We start from the raw sequence: 22,794 nt of genomic DNA, 5'->3' as shown, positions 1-22,794 counted from the left end.
AGGAGACTTTATTGGAAAGGAGAGAGCAGTACGGAGGGTCAACCTAGATCCCCCATCATCTGATAAACACATAGAAACAATGGATTCAGTCAGTGTGTGTGTTTCCTACAGATGGATCCAGTCATGGGAACCCACCAGAGAGATGTTCCCGTTCTCTGTATTCCCGGGATTCCACACAGGAAGGTCACACCATCCCTCACCATCATCAGGTAGGTGGACATCTAGACCTAAATATGTACTCTATGCTTTTGAGATGACATTCTTCTATGTATTCTCTTGTTTTAATGTCTACTTTTACATCTGAAATGCAGCTTTTGCTCCTCCCCCCACCCACCATTCCTGTTGCTAGCTCCTTTAAGCACCTTACAATCCCCACCCCCATTCTTCAGATCAGTAACACCTTCCTGTCTTGTGCCTCCCCCAGCCTGTGACTGGATAGTGAAAGGAGAAGCAGCAGACTGATGAGCTCATCTCTCTGTCACTCTGCTCTCTCCTGCTATCAGCATGTCCCTTGTTAGAACAACAGCACAGTTGAGTGGCTTCTTGTTCTGCTGCTCCCTCTCCCAATCTGAGCTGTTATGTACAGATACTGTAGGAGCCTGATACCGGGTCCCATTCAGGTACTTACACTGCTTACATTTATTTTTAACACAGTTAGTGATGTAGTAGGGAACACAAAGCTGCTGTCATTTGTGTCTTTTATATCTGCCTTGAGTTCATTTTAACAGATGTTTTTTATTATTTTGGGGTTTAGGGTGAAGAACAGATTAATATAAAATCTGAGGTTAAAGAGGAAGAAGAGGAGACGTATGTGGGGGGGGATCAGCCGTCCGCGGAGGTTGAGATGGTTATGAAGAGTGAACAGGAAGAAATTTCCCCACCTATCAACACAGGTAAGTACAGGCACTATGGAAGAAACGGGTCACAATCTCATTTTACTTCTGAGTAGAAGATTTGTAGTTTAAGGAAAAATGTGGGATAATTCTCAGATCTTCACATCGTCCTGCAGGCAAGTGCTAAATGGTTAAATATGTGCCTAATAAAGGGTTAATGTGTGGTGTTTCAAGGGTTAACACTTGGTGCTGTGATGTACCTTTCCCCACACGTGTCACTTCCTGCTTCTGAAGAGATATATGCAGGAGGAGACCGGAGCTTGTAGTCTACAAAAAAATAAATGTAAGCCTGGGTAGAATTCCCCTGGAGGTAGACCAATGGTGCTCCAAAGCTCACAGTGTCTTCCCGGCACTTTGAACAGCCTAGGAGTAGGAGAACTACGAAAACAGCCCCCGCCTTCCTGGCTCGGGGACAGACAGGAGGGCAAGAAGTCAATGGGCAGGCACGCAGGCAGGCGGTGGCACACACATGAAATTGATTACCAGACTCCGTGACGCTCCCAAGTCAGGCCCAGGTGGTCCCTCCAAAGTCCAGAACAGCACTGACAGTCTGACCGACAAACAGTCCCCTGCTTGCCTTTGCGCTCATCCGTGACCGTCCCACATTGTCACACTGGAGGCTTGGGCTCCATAACAGATGACATCACATACTAGCGCTCACGCTCAGTCCACCGCCTCCACCAAAATCACCGCCCTTCCGGCTGCCCGAACACACACAGTAGCATGAAGTGCACTCGGATGGTCTCCGATGTCTCCGGGATTGCACATGCGCAATCCTGAGCCATATTTTTCACTGGCATGCTTTCCCTGTTATGGGCACTGGCTGCCCCTAAAACCACAGCCGGTCAGTAACATGGCCTGTAGGACCAGGACCTCCATGGTGGGTGTCACCACATAGACAGGAGACCAACAAATGTTCGTTCGCTGATCTTCCTTCCCTAATAAGAGCATGGAAGCGATGTGGACTGAGGATTGGTATAGCCGGCACTCGTCTTCACGAGTAAAATGTGTATATAAAACGGTTTACACGTTTGGGCAATAAGCCTCCGCCCTAGCCATAAAGTACAAGTCAGAACATTACATTTATATATACCAAATTTAATTGGTATATAATATTTGGTGTATATATACAGTATCTTACAGAAGTGCTCTCAGCTTCTTTGGATGACCATGGCGAGGCCTGTTCTGAGTGGAACCTGTCCTGTTAGACCGCTGGATGGTCTTGGCCACCGTGCTGCAGCTCAGTTTCAGGGTCTCATAACCTAGGCCATCTTTATGTAGAGCAACAGTTCTTTTTTTCAGAGAGTTCTTTGCCATGAGGTGCCATGTTGAACTTCCAGTGACCAGTAGGAGAGAGTGAGAGCGATAACACCAAATGTAACCCACCTGCTCCCCATTCACACCTGAGACCTTGTAACACGAGTCACATGACACCGGGGAGGGGAAAGGGCTCATTGGGCTCAATTTGGACCTTGTCACTTAGGGGTGCACTCAGTTTTGTTGGCAGCGGTTCAGACATTAATGGCGGTGTGGTGAGTTATTTTGAGGGGACAGCAAATTTACATGTTATACAAGCTGTACATTGACTAAGTCACATTGTGGCAAAGTGTCATTTCTTTAGTGTTGTCACATGAAAAGAGAGAATCAAATATTGACACAAATGTGAGGGAGGGACTCACTTCTGGGGGATACTGTATATATATATTGTATACAGTCCGGGGGAGGGGGGACTCATTTCTGGGAGATACTGTATATATATATATATTGTATACAGTGTGGGGGAGAGGGGGACTGACTTCTGGGAGATACTGTATATATATATATATATATATATATACTGTATACAGTGTGGGGGAGGGGGGGACTCACTTCTGTGAGATACTGTATATATATATATTGTATACAGTCCGGGGGAGGGGAAGACTCACTTCTGGGAGCGTCAACTATTTTCAGTTTCAGTTTTCTAGACAACTGCTTAGAAGAACCCATGGTGCTGATTGTTGGGGCAAGGTCAGATGAGTCTGGGCATTTAAAACCTTTGAGATTGACATCACCTGGTCTTCCCAGACGATGATTGAGAACAATCCATGACACTGGCAGGTCTCAGCTTGGCAAAGGGGGCAGTACAAGATATTAACTCTGCAGGGTGCCCTAACTTTTGCAGACGCCATTTTTTTGTTTTCTGTTATTTTGAAAGTGTAAATGATGGAAATAAAATCTAACTTTTGTTGACATATTATAAGAATGTCTAATCTGTAATTTGATGCCTTTTTGGAGATTTTTCCATCTTTCCTTGGCTTCTTTATGCACATTAATACAAATTTTTAGCTGGGGTGCCCAAACTTTCGATCCCCACTGTATATATACATTGTATACAGTGTGGGGGAGGGGGGACTCACTTCTGGGAGATGCTGTGTGTATATATATATATATATATATTGTCAGGGCTCCGGGGTGTGACCAGAGGTATGTGACTGACGCAGGGAAATGCAGGCTTCAGATAAGTTATAAACAATATCATTTATTCAAGACTAACAATACAAACATAAACGCAGTGCAATACTAAAACATAACACAGTGCAAACGAACCAAACCACCCACAGATAACAATACATACAATGCAAGCGTCGTCAGGCAGGCCGGGTCAATAACAAACGGGCAGGTAGGAGCAGGAGGAGCAGGCAGAGAGTAGTCAGGTCACGAGCCGGGTACAGCAACTAACAGGCAGGTAGGTACAGGGGGGTCAGGCAGAGAATGGTCGGGGTCACAAGCCAGGGATCAGAACAGGAGAAGTCAGCAGAGGTCCAGATCAAGCAGGGTTAGCAACAAGACAGGAACAGGAACAGGATGCAGGAACAAGATACAGGGCCCAGGAAAAACACACACCAAGGCAGAGTCTGCAGGTCTGGCCATCCCTTAAATACACCTGCATAAGCAGTTTCAGGTGTTTGGCTGGCTGCAGGGTTGAGTCTCTGATTGCTGGGAGCACCCGCTGGCCAGCCCTGGTACTGCAGCCCATAAGGCAGGTGAGTCCCACCATTGCTGGCCAGTCCATTCCTGACAGTACCCCCCCCCCAAGGAGCGGCCTCAGGACGCTCCAAACAGTCCTAGCTGGGCGAAATGTTCCACCGCCCGGGTCTGGTAACTGGCGGGATATCAAAGACTGGCACATCGGGCAGGACTCCGGGCAGCGGCACACCGGGCAGAGGCACATCGAGCTGGACTCCGGGCAGCGGCACATCGGGCTGGACTCCGGGCAGCGGCACATCGGGCTGGACTCCGGGCAGAGGCACATCGGGCTGGACTCCGAGCAGAGGCACATCGGGCTGGACTCCGGGCAGAGGCACATCGGGCTGGACTCCGGGCAGAGGCACATCGGGCTGGACTCCGGGCAGAGGCACATCGGGCAGGACTCCGGGCAGAGGCACATCGGGCAGGACTCCGGGCAGAGGCACATCGGGCAGGACTCCGGGCAGAGGCACATCGGGCAGGACTCCGGGCAGAGGCACATCGGGCAGGACTCCCGGCAGAGGCACATCGGACAGGACTCCCGGCAGAGGCACATCGGGCAGGACTCCCGGCAGAGGCACATCGGGCAGGACTCCCGGCAGAGGCACATCGGGCAGGACTCCGGGCAGAGGCACATCGGGCAGGACACCGGGCAGAGGCACATCGGGCAGGACTCCGGGCAGAGGCACATTGAGCTGGACTCCGGGCAGAGGCACATCGAGCTGGACTCCGGGCAGAGGCACATCGAGCTGGACTCCGGGCAGAGGCACATCGAGCTGGACACCGGATCACCAGGCGGAGCGGCGGGCACCGGGCCCCCAGGAGGGGCGACAGGCATCGGGCCCCCAGGCGGGGCGACAGGCATCGGGCCCCCACGCGGGGAGACAGGCATCGGGCCCCCACGCGGGGCGACAGGCATCGGGTCACCAGGCATCAGGTCATTTGGCTCGCCAGTGGGCACCGCGTCATCTGGCAAGGCAGTGGGCACCGAGTTACCAGGCACGACAGTAGGCTCCGAGTCAACTGGCATGACCGTGGGCACTGGGTCAGACATTGGATCGTCTGGCCCGACAGCGGGCATCGGGTCACCAGGCATGACAGCGGGCACTGGGTCATCAGGCATGGGATTGTCTGGCTCGACAGCGGGCATCGGTTCACCAGGTATGACAGCAGGCACTGGGTCACCAGGCATCAGGTCATTTGGCTCGCCAGCGGGCACCGCGTCATCTGGCAAGACAGTGGGCACCGAGTCACCAGGCACGACAGTGGGCTCCGAGTCACCAGGCATGACCGCGGGCACTGGGTCATCAGGCATTGAATCGTCTGGCAAGACTGCGGGCACCGAGTCGTCTGGCAAGACTGCGGGCACCGAGTCAACTGGTGGAACAGCGGGCTTCGAGTCGTCTGGCAAGACTGCGGGCACCGAGTCGTCTGGCAAGACTGCGGGCACCGAGTCAACTGGCGGAACAGCGGGCATCGAGTCACCTGGTAAGACTGCGGGCACCGAGTCGTCTGGCAAGATCGCAGGCACTGAGTCAACTGGCGGAACAGCGGGCATCGAGTCAACTGGCGGAACAGCGGGCACCGAGTCGTCTGGCAAGACTGCGGGCACCGAGTCGTCTGGCAAGACTGCGGGCACCGAGTCGTCTGGCAAGACTGCGGGCTCCGAGTCGTCTGGCAAGACTGCGGGCACCGAGTCAACTGGCGGAACAGCGGGCATCGAGTCACCTGGCATGATAGGATTATCAGGCTGCATCAGTTCATCAGGCCGGATCAGTTCATCAGGCTTGGTACAGACATCAGGCTGGATCAGTTCATCAGGCTGGGTACAGACATCAGGCTGCATACAGACATCAGGCTGGGTACAGACATCAGGCTGGATCAGTTCATCAGGCTGGGTACAGACATCAGGCTGGGTACAGACATCAGGCTGGGTACAGACATCAGGCTGAAGTGCGGGCGCCGAGGCACCAGGCTGAACCACGGAAGGCAGGTTCTCAGACAGCAGGCTCACCGGTTTGGATACTGGCAGGATGGTACTGGTTGGAAAGAATTTTTGCTTTTTTCTGGTTTTAACTACTGGAGCACTGCAAGTAAACGCAGGTCTGCAAACGAATGGAGCAGCTGGAGACAGAGAAGAGCTGGAGGATGGAACAGGGGAGGGAACAGTTGCTACAGAGGGCTTCTTTACAGGGTAAAGGCAAGATAGGTGCAGCGAGTGGGAACAGGGTACTGACATGCGGTAGATAGCCAAGTATACTGGGCTGTAACTGGAGGTGCTGTTGGGAATGCAGGAATAGAGCTTTGAGGAAATAGATTAGAAGCAGGACTGGGTTTTTGTAGGCTGACTGAGGCTGGGTGCAACAAATCTGTCCATGTCTGCAGTATGGGTTGAACAAAGCTGAGCTTACACAAAGCCTGTCTGACCAAAGACTGCACTGCGTTTATACAATCTCTTAGTATCTGTGGTGAACATGCAGAATAACGCTCCAGAAAGTAATCCACATCATCCTCTAATAACCATACCAGGGACTCTACCTGGTCGGCACTAAATGGTGGCAAAAATTCATCCCTGCATTCGGGGGTACCAGATGAAACCAACTCAGCACAAACCCGAATCAATGGCTGCACCTCAGAGAATTCTGTGCCCTGATCTACTAGAACATGAGCGATCCGTATTCACTCTAGTAGTTGATCCCTGGGATACTCCTTCAGAGTCTGATAAGCATACTCTCTGTCATCAAACACTAGCAGAGACAAATACACAACCTCATCAAGATCCATCCTTCCCAGCAACAAGCCAAAATGGCTTCCCTGTGCAGCCACTTCTGGTCAGGATTGGCCTTGGTGTAATGTCAGGGCTCCGGGGTGTGACCAGAGGTATGTGACTGACGCAGGGAAATGCAGGCTTCAGATAAGTTATAAACAATATCATTTATTCAAGACTAACAATACAAACATGCAATACTAAAACATAACACAGTGCAAACGAACCAAACCACCCACAGATAACAATACATACAATGCAAGCGTCGTCAGGCAGGCCGGGTCAATAACAAACGGGCAGGTAGGAGCAGGAGGAGCAGGCAGAGAGTAGTCAGGTCACGAGCCGGGTACAGCAACTAACAGGCAGGTAGGTACAGGGGGGTCAGGCAGAGAATGGTCGGGGTCACAAGCCAGGGATCAGAACAGGAGAAGTCAGCAGAGGTCCAGATCAAGCAGGGTTAGCAACAAGACAGGAACAGGATGCAGGAACAAGATCCAGGGCCCAGGAAAAACACATACCAAGGCAGAGTCTGCAGGTCTGGCCATCCCTTAAATACACCTGCATAAGCAGTTTCAGGTGTTTGGCTGGCTGCAGGGTTGAGTCTCTGATTGCTGGGAGCACCCGCTGGCCAGCCCTGGTACTGCAGCCCATAAGGCAGGTGAGTCCCACCATTGCTGGCCAGTCCATTCCTGACATATATACATTGTATACAGTGCGGGGGAGGGGGGGGGACTCACTTCTGGGAGATGCTGTATGTGTATATATATATATATATATATATATACACATTGTATACAGTGCGGGGGAGGGGGGACTCACTTCTGGGAGATGCTGTGTGTATATATATATATATATATATATATATACACACACATTGTATACAGTGCAGGGGAGGGGTGGCTATGACGAAGGCTTATGGCCGAAACGCGTAAACCATTTTCTGTGCACATTTTACTCCAGCACCGACTTTCCACTTCCGCGGGGAGGATCTCTGGGCGGAGCATCTACTTGCTCAAAGCCATGTGAGTGACATCACTTCCTGGTCCGAATGTCACTTTCCAGGGGAGCTGTTGCTGGGGACAAAAACGAATGGAGTGCAATCTGCACTTCATTACCTTCAATCAGAGGCAGGAGAGACATGGACACTTTTCTGATCAATTTTGGAGGGAGAACAGGAGCCCAGCTGTGAGATTGACATTTCCACTTATTCCACTGACGGGGGAGGAGCTAAATCTCCAGTTATTTGTGAATTCTGACATTTCTTCCATTTCTCTCCATCAGATGGCGCTGATGTCAGGAATTCCTCAGAGAGACGTCTTCTATTATCTGCTGATTGGAAGTCAGAAGAAAATGCCATCACACAGAATTCTCCAAGAGTAAATCCAAATACACCCAATATCTATCACAGACCTTCCTGTCCGGACACATCAATGGATCCCTCTGATCAGGGGGAATCTTCTGACCAATCACATACTAGGAGTGCAAATGTCCATTTAGGATCCCACACTGCAGAGAGATCAACAGATCCATCTAATCCCGAGGAATCTTCCGCACCCCATGAAGGAGCTCACCGAGGGGACAATCTATTCTCATGTTTAGAGTGCGGGAAATGTTTCAGTAAGAAAAGAAACCTTGTTACACATCAGAGAATTCACACGGGTGAGCGTCCCTATTCATGTTCAGAATGTGGGAAATGTTTCCATAAAAAACATCATCTTCTTAGACACCAGAAAATTCACACGGGTGAGCGTCCCTATTCATGTTCAGAGTGTGGGAAATCTTTCACTCAGAAAGGAGAACTTGTTACACATCAGAGAATTCACACAGGTGAGCGTCCTTATTCGTGTTCAGAGTGCGGTAAAAGTTTCAGTAAGAAAGGAAACCTTGTTAAACATCAGAGAATTCACACGGGTGAGCGTCCCTATTCATGTTCAGAGTGCGGGAAATGTTTCCATAAAAAACATCATCTTGTTACACACCAGAAAATTCACACGGGTGAGCGTCCCCATTCATGTTCAGAGTGCGGGAAATATTTTGCTCATAAAGGAGACCTTGTTGTACATCAGAGAAATCACACAGGTGAGCGTCCTTATTCATGTTCAGAGTGTGGGAAATCTTTCACTCAGAAAGGAATCCTTATTAAACATCAGAGAATTCACACAGGTGAGCGTCCTTATGCATGTTCAGAGTGCGGAAGATCTTTCCATAAAAAACATCATCTCGTTACACACCAGAAAATTCACACAGGTGAGCGCCCCTACTCCTGTTCAGAGTGCGGGAAATCTTTCATTCATAAAGGAGACCTTGTTGTACATCAGAGAAATCACACAGGTGAGCGTCCTTATTCATGTTCAGAGTGCGGGAAATCTTTCATTCATAAAGGAGCCCTTGTTAAACATCAGAGAATTCACACCAGTGAGCGTCCTTATTCATGTTCCGAGTGTGGGAAATCTTTCATTTATAAAGGAGACCTTGTTGTACATCAGAGAAATCACACAGGTGAGCGTCCTTATTCATGTTCAGAGTGCGGGAAATCTTTCACTCAGAAAGGAATCCTTGTTAAACATCAGAGAATTCACACGTCTGAGCGTCCTTATTCGTGTTCAGAGTGCGGGAAATCTTTCCATAAAAAACATCATCTTGTTACACACCAGAAAATTCACACGGGTGAGCGTCCCTACTCATGTTCAGAGTGCGGGAAATCTTTCATTCATAAAGAAGGCCTTGTTAAACATCAGAGAATTCACATGGATGAGCGACCTTATTCATGTTCAGAGTGCGGGAAAGCTTTCATTCATAAAGGAGCCCTTGTTAAACATCAGAGAATTCACACCGGTGAGCGTCCTTATTCATGTTCAGAGTGCGGGAAATGTTTCACTCAGAAAGGAGACCTTGTTAGACATCAGAAAATTCACACAGGTGAGCTTCCTTATTCATGTTCAGAGTGCGGGAAATGTTTCACTCAGAAAGGAGACCTTGTTAGACATCAGAAAATTCACACAGGTGAGCTTCCTTATTCATGTTCAGAGTGCGGGAAATGTTTCACTCAGAAAGGAGACCTTGTTGTTCATCAGAGAATTCACACAGGTGAGCGTCCTTTTTCATGTTCAGAGTGCGGGAAATCTTTCACTAATAAAGGAGGCCTTGTTAAACATCTTAGAATTCACACAGGTGAGCATGCCTAATCATGTGCGGGAAATCTTTCCTATAGAAAGATTTCCTAAACACTGGTGTTGCACTAGGTTTTCTTTTCTGTTGAAAGATTAGTCTTTTTAACAACAGAAAAGTGTAATGTGGATGGTGGAGGAGAGCTTTAAGAGAATGTAGTGTGGATGGTGGGAGGAGGAGAGCTGTAAGAGAATGTAGTGTGGATGGTGGAGGAAAGCTGTCAGAGAATGTAGTGTAGATGGTGGGGGAGGAGAGCTGTCAGAGAATGTAGTGTGGATGGTGGGAGTTGAGCTGTCAGAGAATGTAGTGTGGATGGTGGAGAAGAGCTGTCAGAGAATGTAGTGTGGATGGTAGGGGGAGGAGAGCTGTCAGAGAATGGAGTGTGGATGGTGGGAGGAGAGCTGTCGGAGAATGGAGTGTGGATGGTGGGAGGAGAGCTGTCGGAGAATGGAGTGTGGATGGTGAGAGGAGAGCTGTCGGAGAATGTAGTGTGGATGGTGGGAGGACAGCTGTCGGAGAATGTAGTGTGGATGGGGAAGGAGAGCTGTCGGAGAATGTAGTGTGGATGATGGAGGAGAGCTGTCAGAGAATGTAGTGTGGATGGTAGGAGGAGAGCTGTCAGAGAATGTAGTGTGGATGGTAGGAGGAGATCTGTCAGAGAATGTAGTGTGGATGGTGGGAGGAGAGCTTGTGAAGAACTGTCCCTTTGTGATAACATTTTGCCCTTTCTGTTTCAGTTTTTTCCCCTTGGTAAAGCTGTATATGTTTAGCAGCTGTTATGTAGACAGACATTCTACACTGTTTGTTTAGGGAAATGTGACCTTGTAGTCTTTCACTTCTATAGAGTTCATACTGTATTTTTGGGTTGTAGGGTTTTGTTGTAGGTGGGGAAAACCCGGTGCCAGGCTGTCTTTTGGGGGTGAAACTGTATATACTGAACTGTGTTCAATAAAGATTGATTCATTTCACCCTACATGAAGTTCCGACTCGTGGCTTGGGATAGCAGGGAAGGATTGGTTTTGAGCTCTAATACCGGCCTTGGCAGAGCACTGGAAGACCTGCAGGACAAGGGGACCATTGGCTGAGACGCATCGCTCCGCACGAGGAACCCCAGGCGGAATGGTTCTGCCACAACTGGTTGGCACGGTTGGATCTTTCCTCATTGCGAAGAAAGTCCAAACTACCAACCCCATCTTTTTCACGGAGACATCCCTGCTCAGCCAGATGGATATACGGGACCTCCGGAAGCCAGCTCTCCAAAGCCTGCTTGTCGCTCGGGGCGGTATCGCTGGCTCCAAGATCAGAGAGGAAATGGACGAGATTATGGCCCTGGACCAAGCGGATGCGCAACCCACTTTACCTGATGCACACTCCGCTACGCTTGAAGCGAACACTGCTCCGCCAGAAGCGAACTCCGCTTCACAGGAGGAGTTGGAGGAACAGAGCAGCTCATCGGCCCCTGAAATGCCAGGCCCACTTAGCACCGTACCGAGACCCCTATAACATTTGGATTTAGGACAAGAGGTGGAGTGGCGTTTGGCTCTGTTCGGCAGCGCTCCCACCTCCAAACAGATTTCCAAGGCCCTGGATGATGCCACCCAACTGCAGCTTTGTCGCTCCCGGTCATCAACCGAGGGCTCGGTCTGGGAGAGGATTACCTCCCGCCTTCTCCAGACTGCAACCGGACCAAAGAAAATTCCCTACGCTGCTTTTAAATCTTTCTCAGAGGCGAATGAGGACATTGGCAGCTTTCTTCAGGACTTTGAACGGTTGTGCACCATCCATGGTGTGGCAGCCCAAGACCGAGTCCCCATTTTGAGCAGAAAGCTAACCGGTCGGGCTGCAGACGCATTCAGGACTGTACCCGACAGTTACTGCTTGGATTATGATTTTGTTAAGGAACACTTGCTGGCCCGCTACGATCTCACCCCAGAGGCATACCGCTTAAAGTTCCGGGCACTCAAGAAGAAACCCCAGGATACCTTCACTGAATGGGGACATCAATTATAACATGCCCGCAGCTTGGTCCAAGGGTGTCAGATCACCAAGCTGGAGGAACTGTTACAACTGCTGTTACTGGAGCAGTTTTACAATGGACTTCCAGGGGATGTTAGACATTGGGTCTGGGACAAACGCCCCGTAACTCTAGCCGACGCTAGTCGCTGGGTAGATGAGTACCTGGACAACAGGAGGCTAACCGAGCCCGCCATTCCCCCTGCACCTCGTCCACAACCAGTGGTGCCCACTCCGGTCACCCGAGAATGCCTCAGACGACCCACACCTTCTGATCCAAAGCGGTCTGGCCAATGCCGTTATGGCTACAACCAAACAGGGCACATCCGCATTCATTGCCCCCGGGATTCTCCAAGGCCCCAGAGTAGCCAACCCTCTCGGCGCACTTCCAACCGACCCACCACTACCTATGGCCGAGCCTCTGCCTACTCCCTACAGGACCACCCCAGTGACACCGCCTCTTCATGGAGGAATTTTACAAACGAGGATGAGGACATCGGGGTCTTTCATGAGGCTAACCCTCTCCAGGCTGCCACCCCGGACAATCGCTGACATCACCAACAGGTTGTCCATGTTAACAGCCGTTGGGCCCAAGGATTACGGGGCACTGGGGCCACACTCATCCTAGTCTAACTGGTACCAGACTGGGCCAAGACCAGGCGGTCTGTGGCCGTACGGGTAACAGGAGGCCATGTCTACCGGATTCCTACTGCAAGGGTTCATCTGGACTGGGGGGCCGGGCCAGGGATGTTAAAATTGGAGTAATGCAGAACTTACCAACTGAGGCTCTCCTTGAAAATAATCTGGGAGTCCTGGTCTCCACTTTTGGCACCGAGACCCGTTCTGAAGCTCATCCAGTCACCACTCCCCACCAAACTAGAGAGTATGCTGCCGCTCCACCTGCCGAGGTTCCGGTAAGAGTTGAATACCCACCCCCTGCTGAGCTTGTCCCTGCCCTGACCTGGGATTCCCCAGCTGATTTTGCTAAAGAAACAGCCAGTGACCGGACCTTAGACCCCTATAGACGGAGGGCTGAAAGTGATCCTGAGGGATTGGGAGATGTAAGGTATGAGTGGGACCAGGGCAAGTTGTACAGGGTCCACAGGGGAGCAGGGGTGGGCGCTGCCCAAATACCTCACTGGCAGATGGTAGTACCAAGGAAGTATCAGCGTGACCTCTTCCAGATTGCGCATGATATTCCCCTTGCTGGGCTTTTGGGCAAGCGACGGACCCTGCATCGCTTAACCCACAGTTTCTTCTGGCCAGGAGTATCAGGGGACGTTCGGGACTACTGTCGGTCTTCTGAGGTCTGCCAGAAGGTAGGGAAGCAGAGATACAGGCCCAGGGCCACTCTGAGGCATAGTCAGGGAACCTTTCAGTCGTATCGCCGTGGACCTAGTGGGGCCCCTGAAACGGCCTAGTCCCACAGGCAAGAAGTATATCTTGACCACTGACGACTACACCACCCAGTATCCGGAGGCCGTAGCGCTGAGAGATGTGCAGGCAGAAACAGTTGCTCAAGCCCTGCTGCAGATCTTAGGTAGGATTTCCTCTGGAGATCCTGACCGACCAAGGCATGCAGTTCACGGCCGAGCTTGCCCAACATCTTTGGAAGTTGTGTGGGATCAGACCGCTGTACAGCTCTCCCTACCACCCCCAGACCAATGGCCTCTGCGAACGGTTTAACAGTACGCTGAAACAGCTCCTCTGAACGTTCACCATGTCCCATAAGAACTGGGAGCGGCATCTTCCCCACTTCCTGTTCGCCTACCAAGAGGTACCGCAGGAGTCCACTTGGTTCTCTCCCTTCGAGCTGCTGTACGGCCGGAGGGTTCGGGGACCCCTGGATCTCTTACGCGAACACTGGGAGGGAGCAGTGGCCGAGGAGGGGACCTCGGTGGTGGCCTATGTGCTGGAGCTCAGGGAGAGACTACAACAGTTAACGACCCTAGTACAGGACAACCCGGAGGCCACCCAGAGCCGACAGAAATGGTGGTACGACCGGTCTGCCTGAGACCGAACGTTTCACTTAGGACAGAAAGTGTTGGCCTTGAAACCAGTCAGGCATGACAAATTACAGGCTGCCTGGCAGGGCCCATACCAAGTGGTGGAGCAACTCTGTGATACCACGTACATTGTAGCTCGCTGTTCAGATTGAAGGATCTGGCGAACCTTCCATGTGAATATGCTGAAACCGTTCATCGAACAACAGGAGGGGAGTGTAGCTGCTATTTGCGCTCCGGCTACCGATGACTCAGAAACGCTTCTTCTGCCGGGGCTGCCGGGGGACGGATAGTCCCAGCTGAGTGTAGCGGATGTAGATATCAGCACATGGCTGCCTCCATAGGCCAAGGAACAAGCCCGCCAACTGCTCCAAGAGCGCCGAGGGCTGTTCTCGTGTCTGCCCGGTTACACCACCACAACTGCCCACCGGGTAGACACGCAGGGTCAGGCCCCCCTGAAGCAGGCAGCCTACCGAGTGCCCAAGTCCGTCAGAGAAGGGATGAGAAGAGAGATTAAGGAAATGCTGGATTTAGGTGTGATAGAACCCTCTGACAGTCCCTGGGCCTCCCCAGTAGTCCTGGTACCCAAGGATGGAACCGCCCGCTTCTGTGTGGACTACCGCAGGCTCGATGACCGGATCGTGACCGATGCATACCCCATGCCCCGGATAGACAAGCTGTTGGACTGGATGGCCAGAGGTAATTTTCTTACCACTATTGATCTCTGCAAGGGGTACTGGCAGATTCCGCTGGATGCGGACGCAGTACCGAAGTCGGCATTCGTCACCCCTTTCGGCTTGTACCAGTCCAGGGTCATGCCATTTGGGATGAAGAACGCCCCGGCTACCTTTCAGAGAATGGTAGATAAGCTGCTGGATGGGCTGCAGGACTTCTCCTGTGCCTATCTAGACGATATAGCTCTCTACAGTGATAGTTGGGGGGATCACCTCCGACACCTCAGGGAAGTGCTTGATCGCATTGGGCAAGCAGGGCTGACCATCTGACTGGACAAATGCCATGTTGGGGTGTCCGAGGTCCAATATCTAGGACATCAGGTAGGATGTGGGAAGCAACGACCGGCACCGGCAAAGGTGGAAGCGGTAGCAAATTGGCCCACTCCCCGAACCAAGACCCAGGTCCTTGCCTTCCTAGGCACTGTGGGGTACTACCGTAAATTCATCCCCAACTACAGCGCCATTGCTAAACCCCTAACGGATCTGACCCGGAAGAATCTGCCCCGACAGGTTGTGTGGTCCCCAAAGTGTGAAACGGCTTTCCAAAAGCTCAAACATGACCTTATCCATGCTCCCATTTTGGTTGCTCCTGACCCTTCCAGGTGGTTGTGTGTTCACACAGATGCCTCCACCTTTGGACTGGTTGCTGTTCTGAGCCAAATCGGGGACGACGGGAACGACCATCCAGTGGCCTACCTAAGTAGAAAGTTGTGAGGTGGCCTATGCTGCTGTGGAGAAAGAGTGTCTTGTCTTGGTATGAGCCCTCAAGAAATTGCAGCGCTACCTGTACAGGCGCTCCTTTACAGTACTCACCGATCACAACCCCCTGGTATGGCTAAACCGGCTCTCTGGTCATCTGCTGCGGTGGAGCTTGGCCCTCCAACCTTATAACTTTACCATCCAGTACCGACCGGGGAAGCAAAACACCAACGTGGATGGGTTGTCCCGGCAAGTGGAGTTGGAGAAGTAACCCTCTGAACCGACCAGCCCTAAGCAGACCCGTTTGAAGGTCTCACCGGGTCTGACGGGTGTTACATAACGGGGGAGCCTTGTGGCAAACCGTCCCCTTGTGATAACATTTTACCCTTTCTGTTCTGGTTTTATCCCCTTGTTAAGTGATCTTCCCATTCTCCCCTTGGTAAAGCTGTATATGTTTAGCAGCTGTTATGTAGACATTCTACACTGTTTGTTTAGGGAAATGTGACCTTGTAGTCTTTCACTTCTATAGAGTTCATACTATATTGTTTGGTTTTGTTGTGGGTGGGGAAAACCTGGTGCCAGACTGTCTGGTGGGGGTGGGGGTGAAGCTGTATATACTGAACTGTGTTCAATAAAGATTGATTAATTTCACCCTACACGAAGTCCCGACTCGTGATTTGGGATAGCAGGGAAGGATTGGTTTAGAGCTCTAATACTGGCCTTGGCAGAGCACTGGAAGACTTGCAGGATAAGGGGACCATTGGATGAGACACATCGCGGAAGCCCAGGTGGAATGGTTTAGCCACAGAGCTGTCAGAGAATGTAGTGTGGATAAGAGGAGAGCTGTCAGAGAATGCAGTGTGGATGGTGGGGGGAGGAGAGCTGTCAGAGAATGTAGTTTGGATGGTGGTGGAGAGCTGTCGGAGAATGTAGTGTGGATGGTGGGGGTAGGAGAGCTGTCAGAGAATGTAGTCTGGATGGTAGTGGGAGGAGAGCTGTCAGAGAATGTAGTGTGGATGGTGGAGGAGAGCTGTCAGAGAATGAAGTGTGGATGGTGGGGGGAGGAGAGCTGTCAGAGAATGTATTGTGGATGGTGAAGGAGATCTGTCAGAGAATGTAATGTGGATGGTGGAGAGGAGCTGCGGGAGATCATAGCATTGATGGTGGGAAGGTTCTGCTGCTGTGGAACACATTTCATGTATGGTGTCACACTCTCCTGTTCATGCTCCAGTTCCCGGTCATTTCTTCTCTGTCCAATCACCTGCTTCCTCCAGCATGCAGCCTATCACAGAAGGGGCACTATCCTAAAGAGCTAGCGTGTGGATTTCTCTCTTTAAGCAACATGCCCACACACTAGCAGTGAGGCCCCCTGTGTTCACATCCTGCTCCTGTGATTGTCATGTTCCCACGGTCTGGATTCCTCTCCAGTGGCCCTGTGCTCTCCTTCCAGCTTCCATTCTTCCTTCACCGCCTCGTCTTCCTCTGCAATTCAGCCTCTATCTGCTTGAGAATGCATCACATGTCATAGTGGAGTCCTGTGCCCCCCTTCAAATCATCCCCCCCAAAGTAATGGACTCTGCCCCCCCCCCCATGGCAGTCTTCTGCTCCCCTATGGCAGATTCTTCTGCCCCCCCCCCATGGTAGTGTCCTCTGCCCCCATTGCAGTATTCTGTGCCCCTTCTTTACATCACCTTCCCCCCCCCAAAGTAGTACCCCCTTCACATCAAACCCCCCTCCCCAACTGTAGTGACCTCTGCCTCCACCCCGCCTTCCTCCTTAGTAGTGTCCTGTACTACCCTTCAAAATTTCACCCTTCCCCCACATTGTACTGTCCATCCTCTGCCCTCCCCTTCCCCCAAGGCAGTGTCATCTGTCCCCTTCACATCACCACCTCCCCCCCCCACACACACACACAAACACACACAAAAACCCCCACCAGTGTTTAGGTAACACTCTCCAACCTTACACAGTTGTACTGCTGAGCGGACAGTGATAGGGAGCACAGTACTGGATGAAATGGCGAAGGGGGAGAGTTGCTGGAATTATTTATTCATATTAATAAGCTGGTGATTGGTTGTTAGGACCGCCTGGATTCCTAGCAACCAATCACCAGGCACCTAGCAGCTCAAAAAGATATCGGAGGCAGCTCCCACCCTCCATTCAGTAGAGCGGAGAGTGATAAGGCAGCACAGTACTGGGTGAAAGGGCAGAGGGGGGGAGCAACCAATCACCAGGCACCCAGCAACTCAAAATGTTACCCGAGGCAGTTCTCGCCCTCCATCCAGTACTACCTCCCACTCTTCACTCTTCAGTTGGGGGGGAGTCACAGCCAAAGTCCTCTGTGCTCACGATCTACTGGTCAGCTTTCTGTGGTCGATAGGTAGATCACTATCAATGTCTTGGCAACCCCGTCCTAGAGAATGTAGTACAGATATTGAGAGAAGAGACACAACACCGGGGTGCAAAGTGCTTAGTGATGTGGACTCTGCTGAGAGAACAATGGGTGGTAGGGATGTAGACTCTGATGATCAAAGATTGTCCCAACTACGGAGCAACGCTGAAGACTTTTCTGCATTGTAATGGAAAACTGGAAAAGACTGGATCCGATAAGAGATGCATCTCCTGTCTGAGTCCATTCATTCCTGGTGATAGATCCTCCAGCACTGTCAGTTGGGCTGATTTCTCAGATCTGGGCTCTACTCTCTCTACTGAGTACTTTCCGGAAACACAGGGCAGAATTCCAGATGAAAAGACGAAATTCCAATATCTTTTGATAAAAATGGGAAGATGTATTATCCACGAAATAGAATTGCTATACCTTACAGCTATCTTACTATATACACTCACCGGCCACTTTGTGACGTCCACCTGTCCAAGTGCCTGGCAACACAAATTGCTCATCAGCCAATCACATGGCAGCAACTTGATGCATTTAGACGTGGTGAAGACGGCTTGCTGAAGTTCAAACTGAGCATCAGAAAGGGGATTTAAGAGACTGTGAATGTGGCATGGTTGTCGGTGCCAGACTGGCTGGTCGGAGTATTTCAAAAACTGCTGATCTACTGGGATTTTCCCGCACAACCATCTCTAGGGTTTACAGAGAATGGTCCGATAAAGAGAAAATATCCAGTGAGCGGCAGTTGTGTGGAGGAAAATGCCTTGTTGAGATCAGAGGTCAGAGGAGAATGGGCAGACTGGTTGGAGATGAAAGAAAGGCAACAGTAACTCCAATAACTGATTGTTACAACCAAGGTATGCAGAATACCATCTCTGAATGCATAATACGTCCAACCGCGAAGCAGATGGACTACAGCAGCGAGAGACCACACCAGTTGCCACTCCTGTCAGCTAAGACCACACCGGGTGCCACTCCTGTCAGCTAAAAATGGGAAATGGAGGCTACAATTCACACAGGCTCACCAAAATTGGGCAATAGAAGATTGGAAAAACGTTGCCTGGTCTGATGAGTCTGGATTTCAGCTGTGACGTTCAGATGGTAGGGTCAGAATTTGTCATAAACTACATGAAAGCATGGATTCATCCTGCCTGCTATCATTGGTTCAGGCTGGTGGTGGGGGTGTCATGGTGTGGTGGTGTCATGGTGTGGTGGATCCATCCTGCCTTGTATCAACGGTTCAGGCTGGTGGTGGCTCTGTCATGGTGTGGTGGATCCATCTTGCCTTGTATCAATGGTTCAGGCTCTTGGTGGAGGTGTCATGGTGTGGTGGATCTATCCTGCCTTGTATCAATGGTTCAGGCTAGTGGTGGTGGTGTCATGGTGTGCTGGATCCATCCTGCCTTGTATCAACGGTTCATGGATGTGCACCCGACAAATCTGCAATCATGTCAATATGGACCAAAATCTCTGAGGAATGTTTCCAATACCTTGGTGAATCTATGCCACTGAGAATGAAGGCAAAAGGGGGTCCAAGCCGGGACTGGCAAGGTGGACCTAATAAAGTGGACCTAATAGAATGTATATACCTTTGCCTCGCTATCATTTCCAGGGATGTCAAACGTGGTAATTTATTATGAAAGGACATGAATGATACTAAATAAATGAGCCCTGTGTATATTGGAAACCATTTTAAAACCTTAATAAAAAATTCATGCCAATATTGTATGTACTTTATACAATTGTGCACCAGTTTTGGTTTTGTTTTAATTTTTTTTGTTTTGCTATAATTATAATTAGGGATGAGTCAAATGTACCTGGGTTTGATTCAGTGACCGTTTCTGAAGTTTGGATCCTGAAGGCGAACCTTCGATGCCAGTAATAGCCATTTTCTGGGCTAATAGGCAAGAGACTGTCAAACACCCGGAGCTGGGCAGTGGCCTGAGGGATATGTACCAATGCTAAAAAAAATAAATACATTTAAAATGATCGTTCAGCAAGAAGAGGGTCTTTTCAGGCAGCCTAAAGGTTATAACTTTTTTTTTTTTTTTTACTTAATGGTTGAACTGGATGCACTTTTGTCTTTTTTCAGCTAGACTATGTAAATGTAGATGCCTCAAAACTATACGTGGTTTCACAGAACATTACAATTCTCAGGGAACAGCATCAGTGACAACATATTGTGGCATTAAATACAACTGCATACGTTGTCATTTTGTTGCCTTTTCTCATTGGCTGTAAAACAGCAGTGGCCACCCAATATGGCTGATTTTCATTCCAAAAAAAAGTCTTCATTGGGTTGTTTTTTATTCAGCAATAATTTGTTGTAGTGTCATACCATAAGTGGGCACTGGAAATAGAAGAGACAATACAGATACCAAATACTATACAAAAAATATAGTTCATGCTATTACCTTTATGCACATTGCCAAAGAGTGGCAAAAGAAGTCACATACGATCTTAGTTTTACTACCTTTCTGTATTCTGTACAAAGTTTCACAAAATTTGTCAGCCCATAACACATCAAAACACCAACCCACATTCCAGAGGTGAGGCCAAACTTAAAAACGTCATTGCCATGTTTTAGAGACAACAGCCAAACATGTCGCAGTGGCTGGAGAGTATGGAAGCAAATTGATTTGGAACTTGGGCAGCAATCCAAGAGGGAGAGATTATTCAATGTTTGCTCCTGAAATAACAACTAGAGAATGTTTTTTTAAAGAGAGGAGTCATTAATACTGTATAGACTTGCTTCCCATTATGCAAGCATTTGTACTTGGTAACTATGAGGCGTATGTTATGTATAAATAATTTTGCTTATTATGTCAGAATCAAGAGCCAGAAATATTTCTCGGACTCACTGCACACCATGTAAGTGTTGTTACTAGGCCACAATGTAAGATAGAGAGACGTGGCCAGCTAACATGTAACTAAACGGTTATTTTCCAGAGACACATACAAGAAGAAGAGGACATGTGACAGGTCCCAGAAGACTATGGGGCCATTCACAAAGTACAGCACTTCTTGCGCATTTGCAGAGGGCACCCGGCTGTGAAGCTGCAAGTTTTTGTAGTTGTTGACTGTTGTTTTATTTTTTTATAGGTGGAACTCTGCTTTTAGTCTTTTTGATAATCTGCTATTTCAAAGGGAGAGAGCCAGCAGATTATATGTAAAAAAAATAAAAAACAATAAATAAAACTTGTCTTTTCCTTGAATGGAAGATTTGCAGCACACCTTTTCATATATAGTCCACAATTTTGCAGGGAGAGAGCAAGCACACTGCACTTAGAAATAAAAAAATAATCATGATAGAATTTGGGGTGGTTTTTAAATGTGAGTGTATTTATGTTGGAATTTTATTTAATAAAATAAAATCGGAGTATACGGAGAGTGCTATTTTTGCTCCCATTTTGTATTTGCATGTACATTTGTTGGAGAGTGCAATAGTGCTGGCGGACAGCAAGAGCCTGAAGGAGGGCAGATGCCTAATAGCCTATGGAGGGGCCAAAAGCGTGTTATGACCTTAATTGCTTACCAACCGCTCTATAGCAGATATACTGCTACATGGCAGCTGCTCTGCAAAAAAACACATACATATACGTGATTTTGCATTTCTGGGTAGGGATACACTCGCGCCGCATTAATTTCACTGCACACTGGTGGAAGACATCTGGGCAAAATTTGAAGGCTGGACATTTTTGTTTATGTATTTGTATTATGCTACATCTAAATCTATAAAATATGGTTTATAGACTGGATACATACTAAATATAGAACCATTTATCCAACGATCCATCTAGACTAGAGCCTCTGGTTTATAGACCAGATACATCCTAAATATAGAACCATTTATCCAACTGTCCATCTAGAGCCTCTGGTTTATAGACCGGATACACCCTAAATATAGAGCCATTTATCCAACTGTCCATCTAGAGCCTGTTATTTTATAATCACATGCTGATAATAGACGGGCAACAAATATAAATAAAAATATTCCCCCTCCGCTCCACTAGTATAAACAGACAAAACCCTAGATTGATGCAAGCTGCTACCACCTATTCCCAATACCTCAGGATGTATAACATAAATAAACAATATTGGTGAAGCGCTTCAAATATAAAAACTCGATGTGTATAGTACAATAATGTTAAATACGCATAAAGTGGCCCCACTGTATGGATAAACGAAATAAATGAATAAACTAGTGCTTAATATTGCTCAAATATATGAATACCAAGTGCTAAAGTGCAGACAGGTCATGAAGTTGCTGACTATTATTATTAGTGCCAAAATAAAGTATTTGCGAAGTAAATAATAAATACAAGAAAATATATTGCACACTCTAAATAAAAGTGACAAGTGCTCTAAAAAAATGACTATAAATATGGATCAAAATAGAGTCCATAATAAAGTGCAATAACAGGTGCTTGACAGTTGATGTGCAAACAACGCGATATCAGTGCTTCAATTCTTCACTCCAAACATGATGCGTGTTAACATGCCACACATGTACATCTTAATCCGAAAGTGGCTAGAGTGCCTCCTCACCTTATCAATGCAACCCCTAAGGGCCACAATGCTTTAAGCAATAGTGCTCCACACAACTGGAGATCTCTGTTAATTGGCTCCTGTAGTACCACTCAGCCTCCTCTGCCAGGTCACTTTTGCCCTCAGATGGTCACAACACCAGGAATATCATAAGGCCGTAAAGAGGTAGACAAAGAGAGCCTCCATAGTGAAGTACCGTTTAATCCAATAGCAGACAAAAATAAGCCAAAAGGAACACTCACAGTGTTTGCAGGTATCATACAGCAGGTTTCCCATGTGCTGTGGGTGTACTGCAAGGTCCTGGGTGTCCAAAGATGGCGTCTACCGGATATGCGTTACCGGAAGTACGTCACCATGCTCTACGCGTTACTCCACGATGTCACGTGGCTTCGACAGTATCTGATCCTGGCAGAGGAGGCTGAGTGGTACTACAGGAGCCAATTAACAGAGATCCCCAGTTGTGTGGAGCACTATTGCTTAAAGCGTTGTGGCCCTTAGGGGTCGCATAGATAAGGTGAGGAGTCACTCTAGCCACTTTCGGATTAAGATGTCCACGTGTGGCATG

General features: G+C 49.0%; 1 protein-coding gene across 1 annotated transcript in view; it reads left to right on the top strand.

Annotated features, from left to right (window-relative positions):
- The window catches only part of LOC149453301 (uncharacterized), a 47,662-nt gene extending 28,260 nt beyond the window's left edge, over window positions 1–19,402 (top strand). Inside the window, 1 exon segment of the mRNA XM_089688566.1 lies at window positions 8,269–19,402. Within this exon segment, the coding sequence (XP_089544692.1) occupies window positions 8,269–9,854 (1,586 nt within the window). The 3' untranslated portion in view covers window positions 9,855–19,402.
- Window positions 19,403–22,794: the final 3,392 nt, after the last annotated feature.

This window comes from Staurois parvus, unplaced genomic scaffold (assembly GCF_062004578.1).
Source record: "Staurois parvus isolate SC_StPar_1 unplaced genomic scaffold, SC_StPar_1.0 ptg000449l, whole genome shotgun sequence".
NCBI classification, from domain to species: domain Eukaryota; kingdom Metazoa; phylum Chordata; class Amphibia; order Anura; family Ranidae; genus Staurois; species Staurois parvus.
Note: the sequence above shows the minus strand (reverse complement) of the source record. Positions and strands in the feature narration are given on the sequence as shown.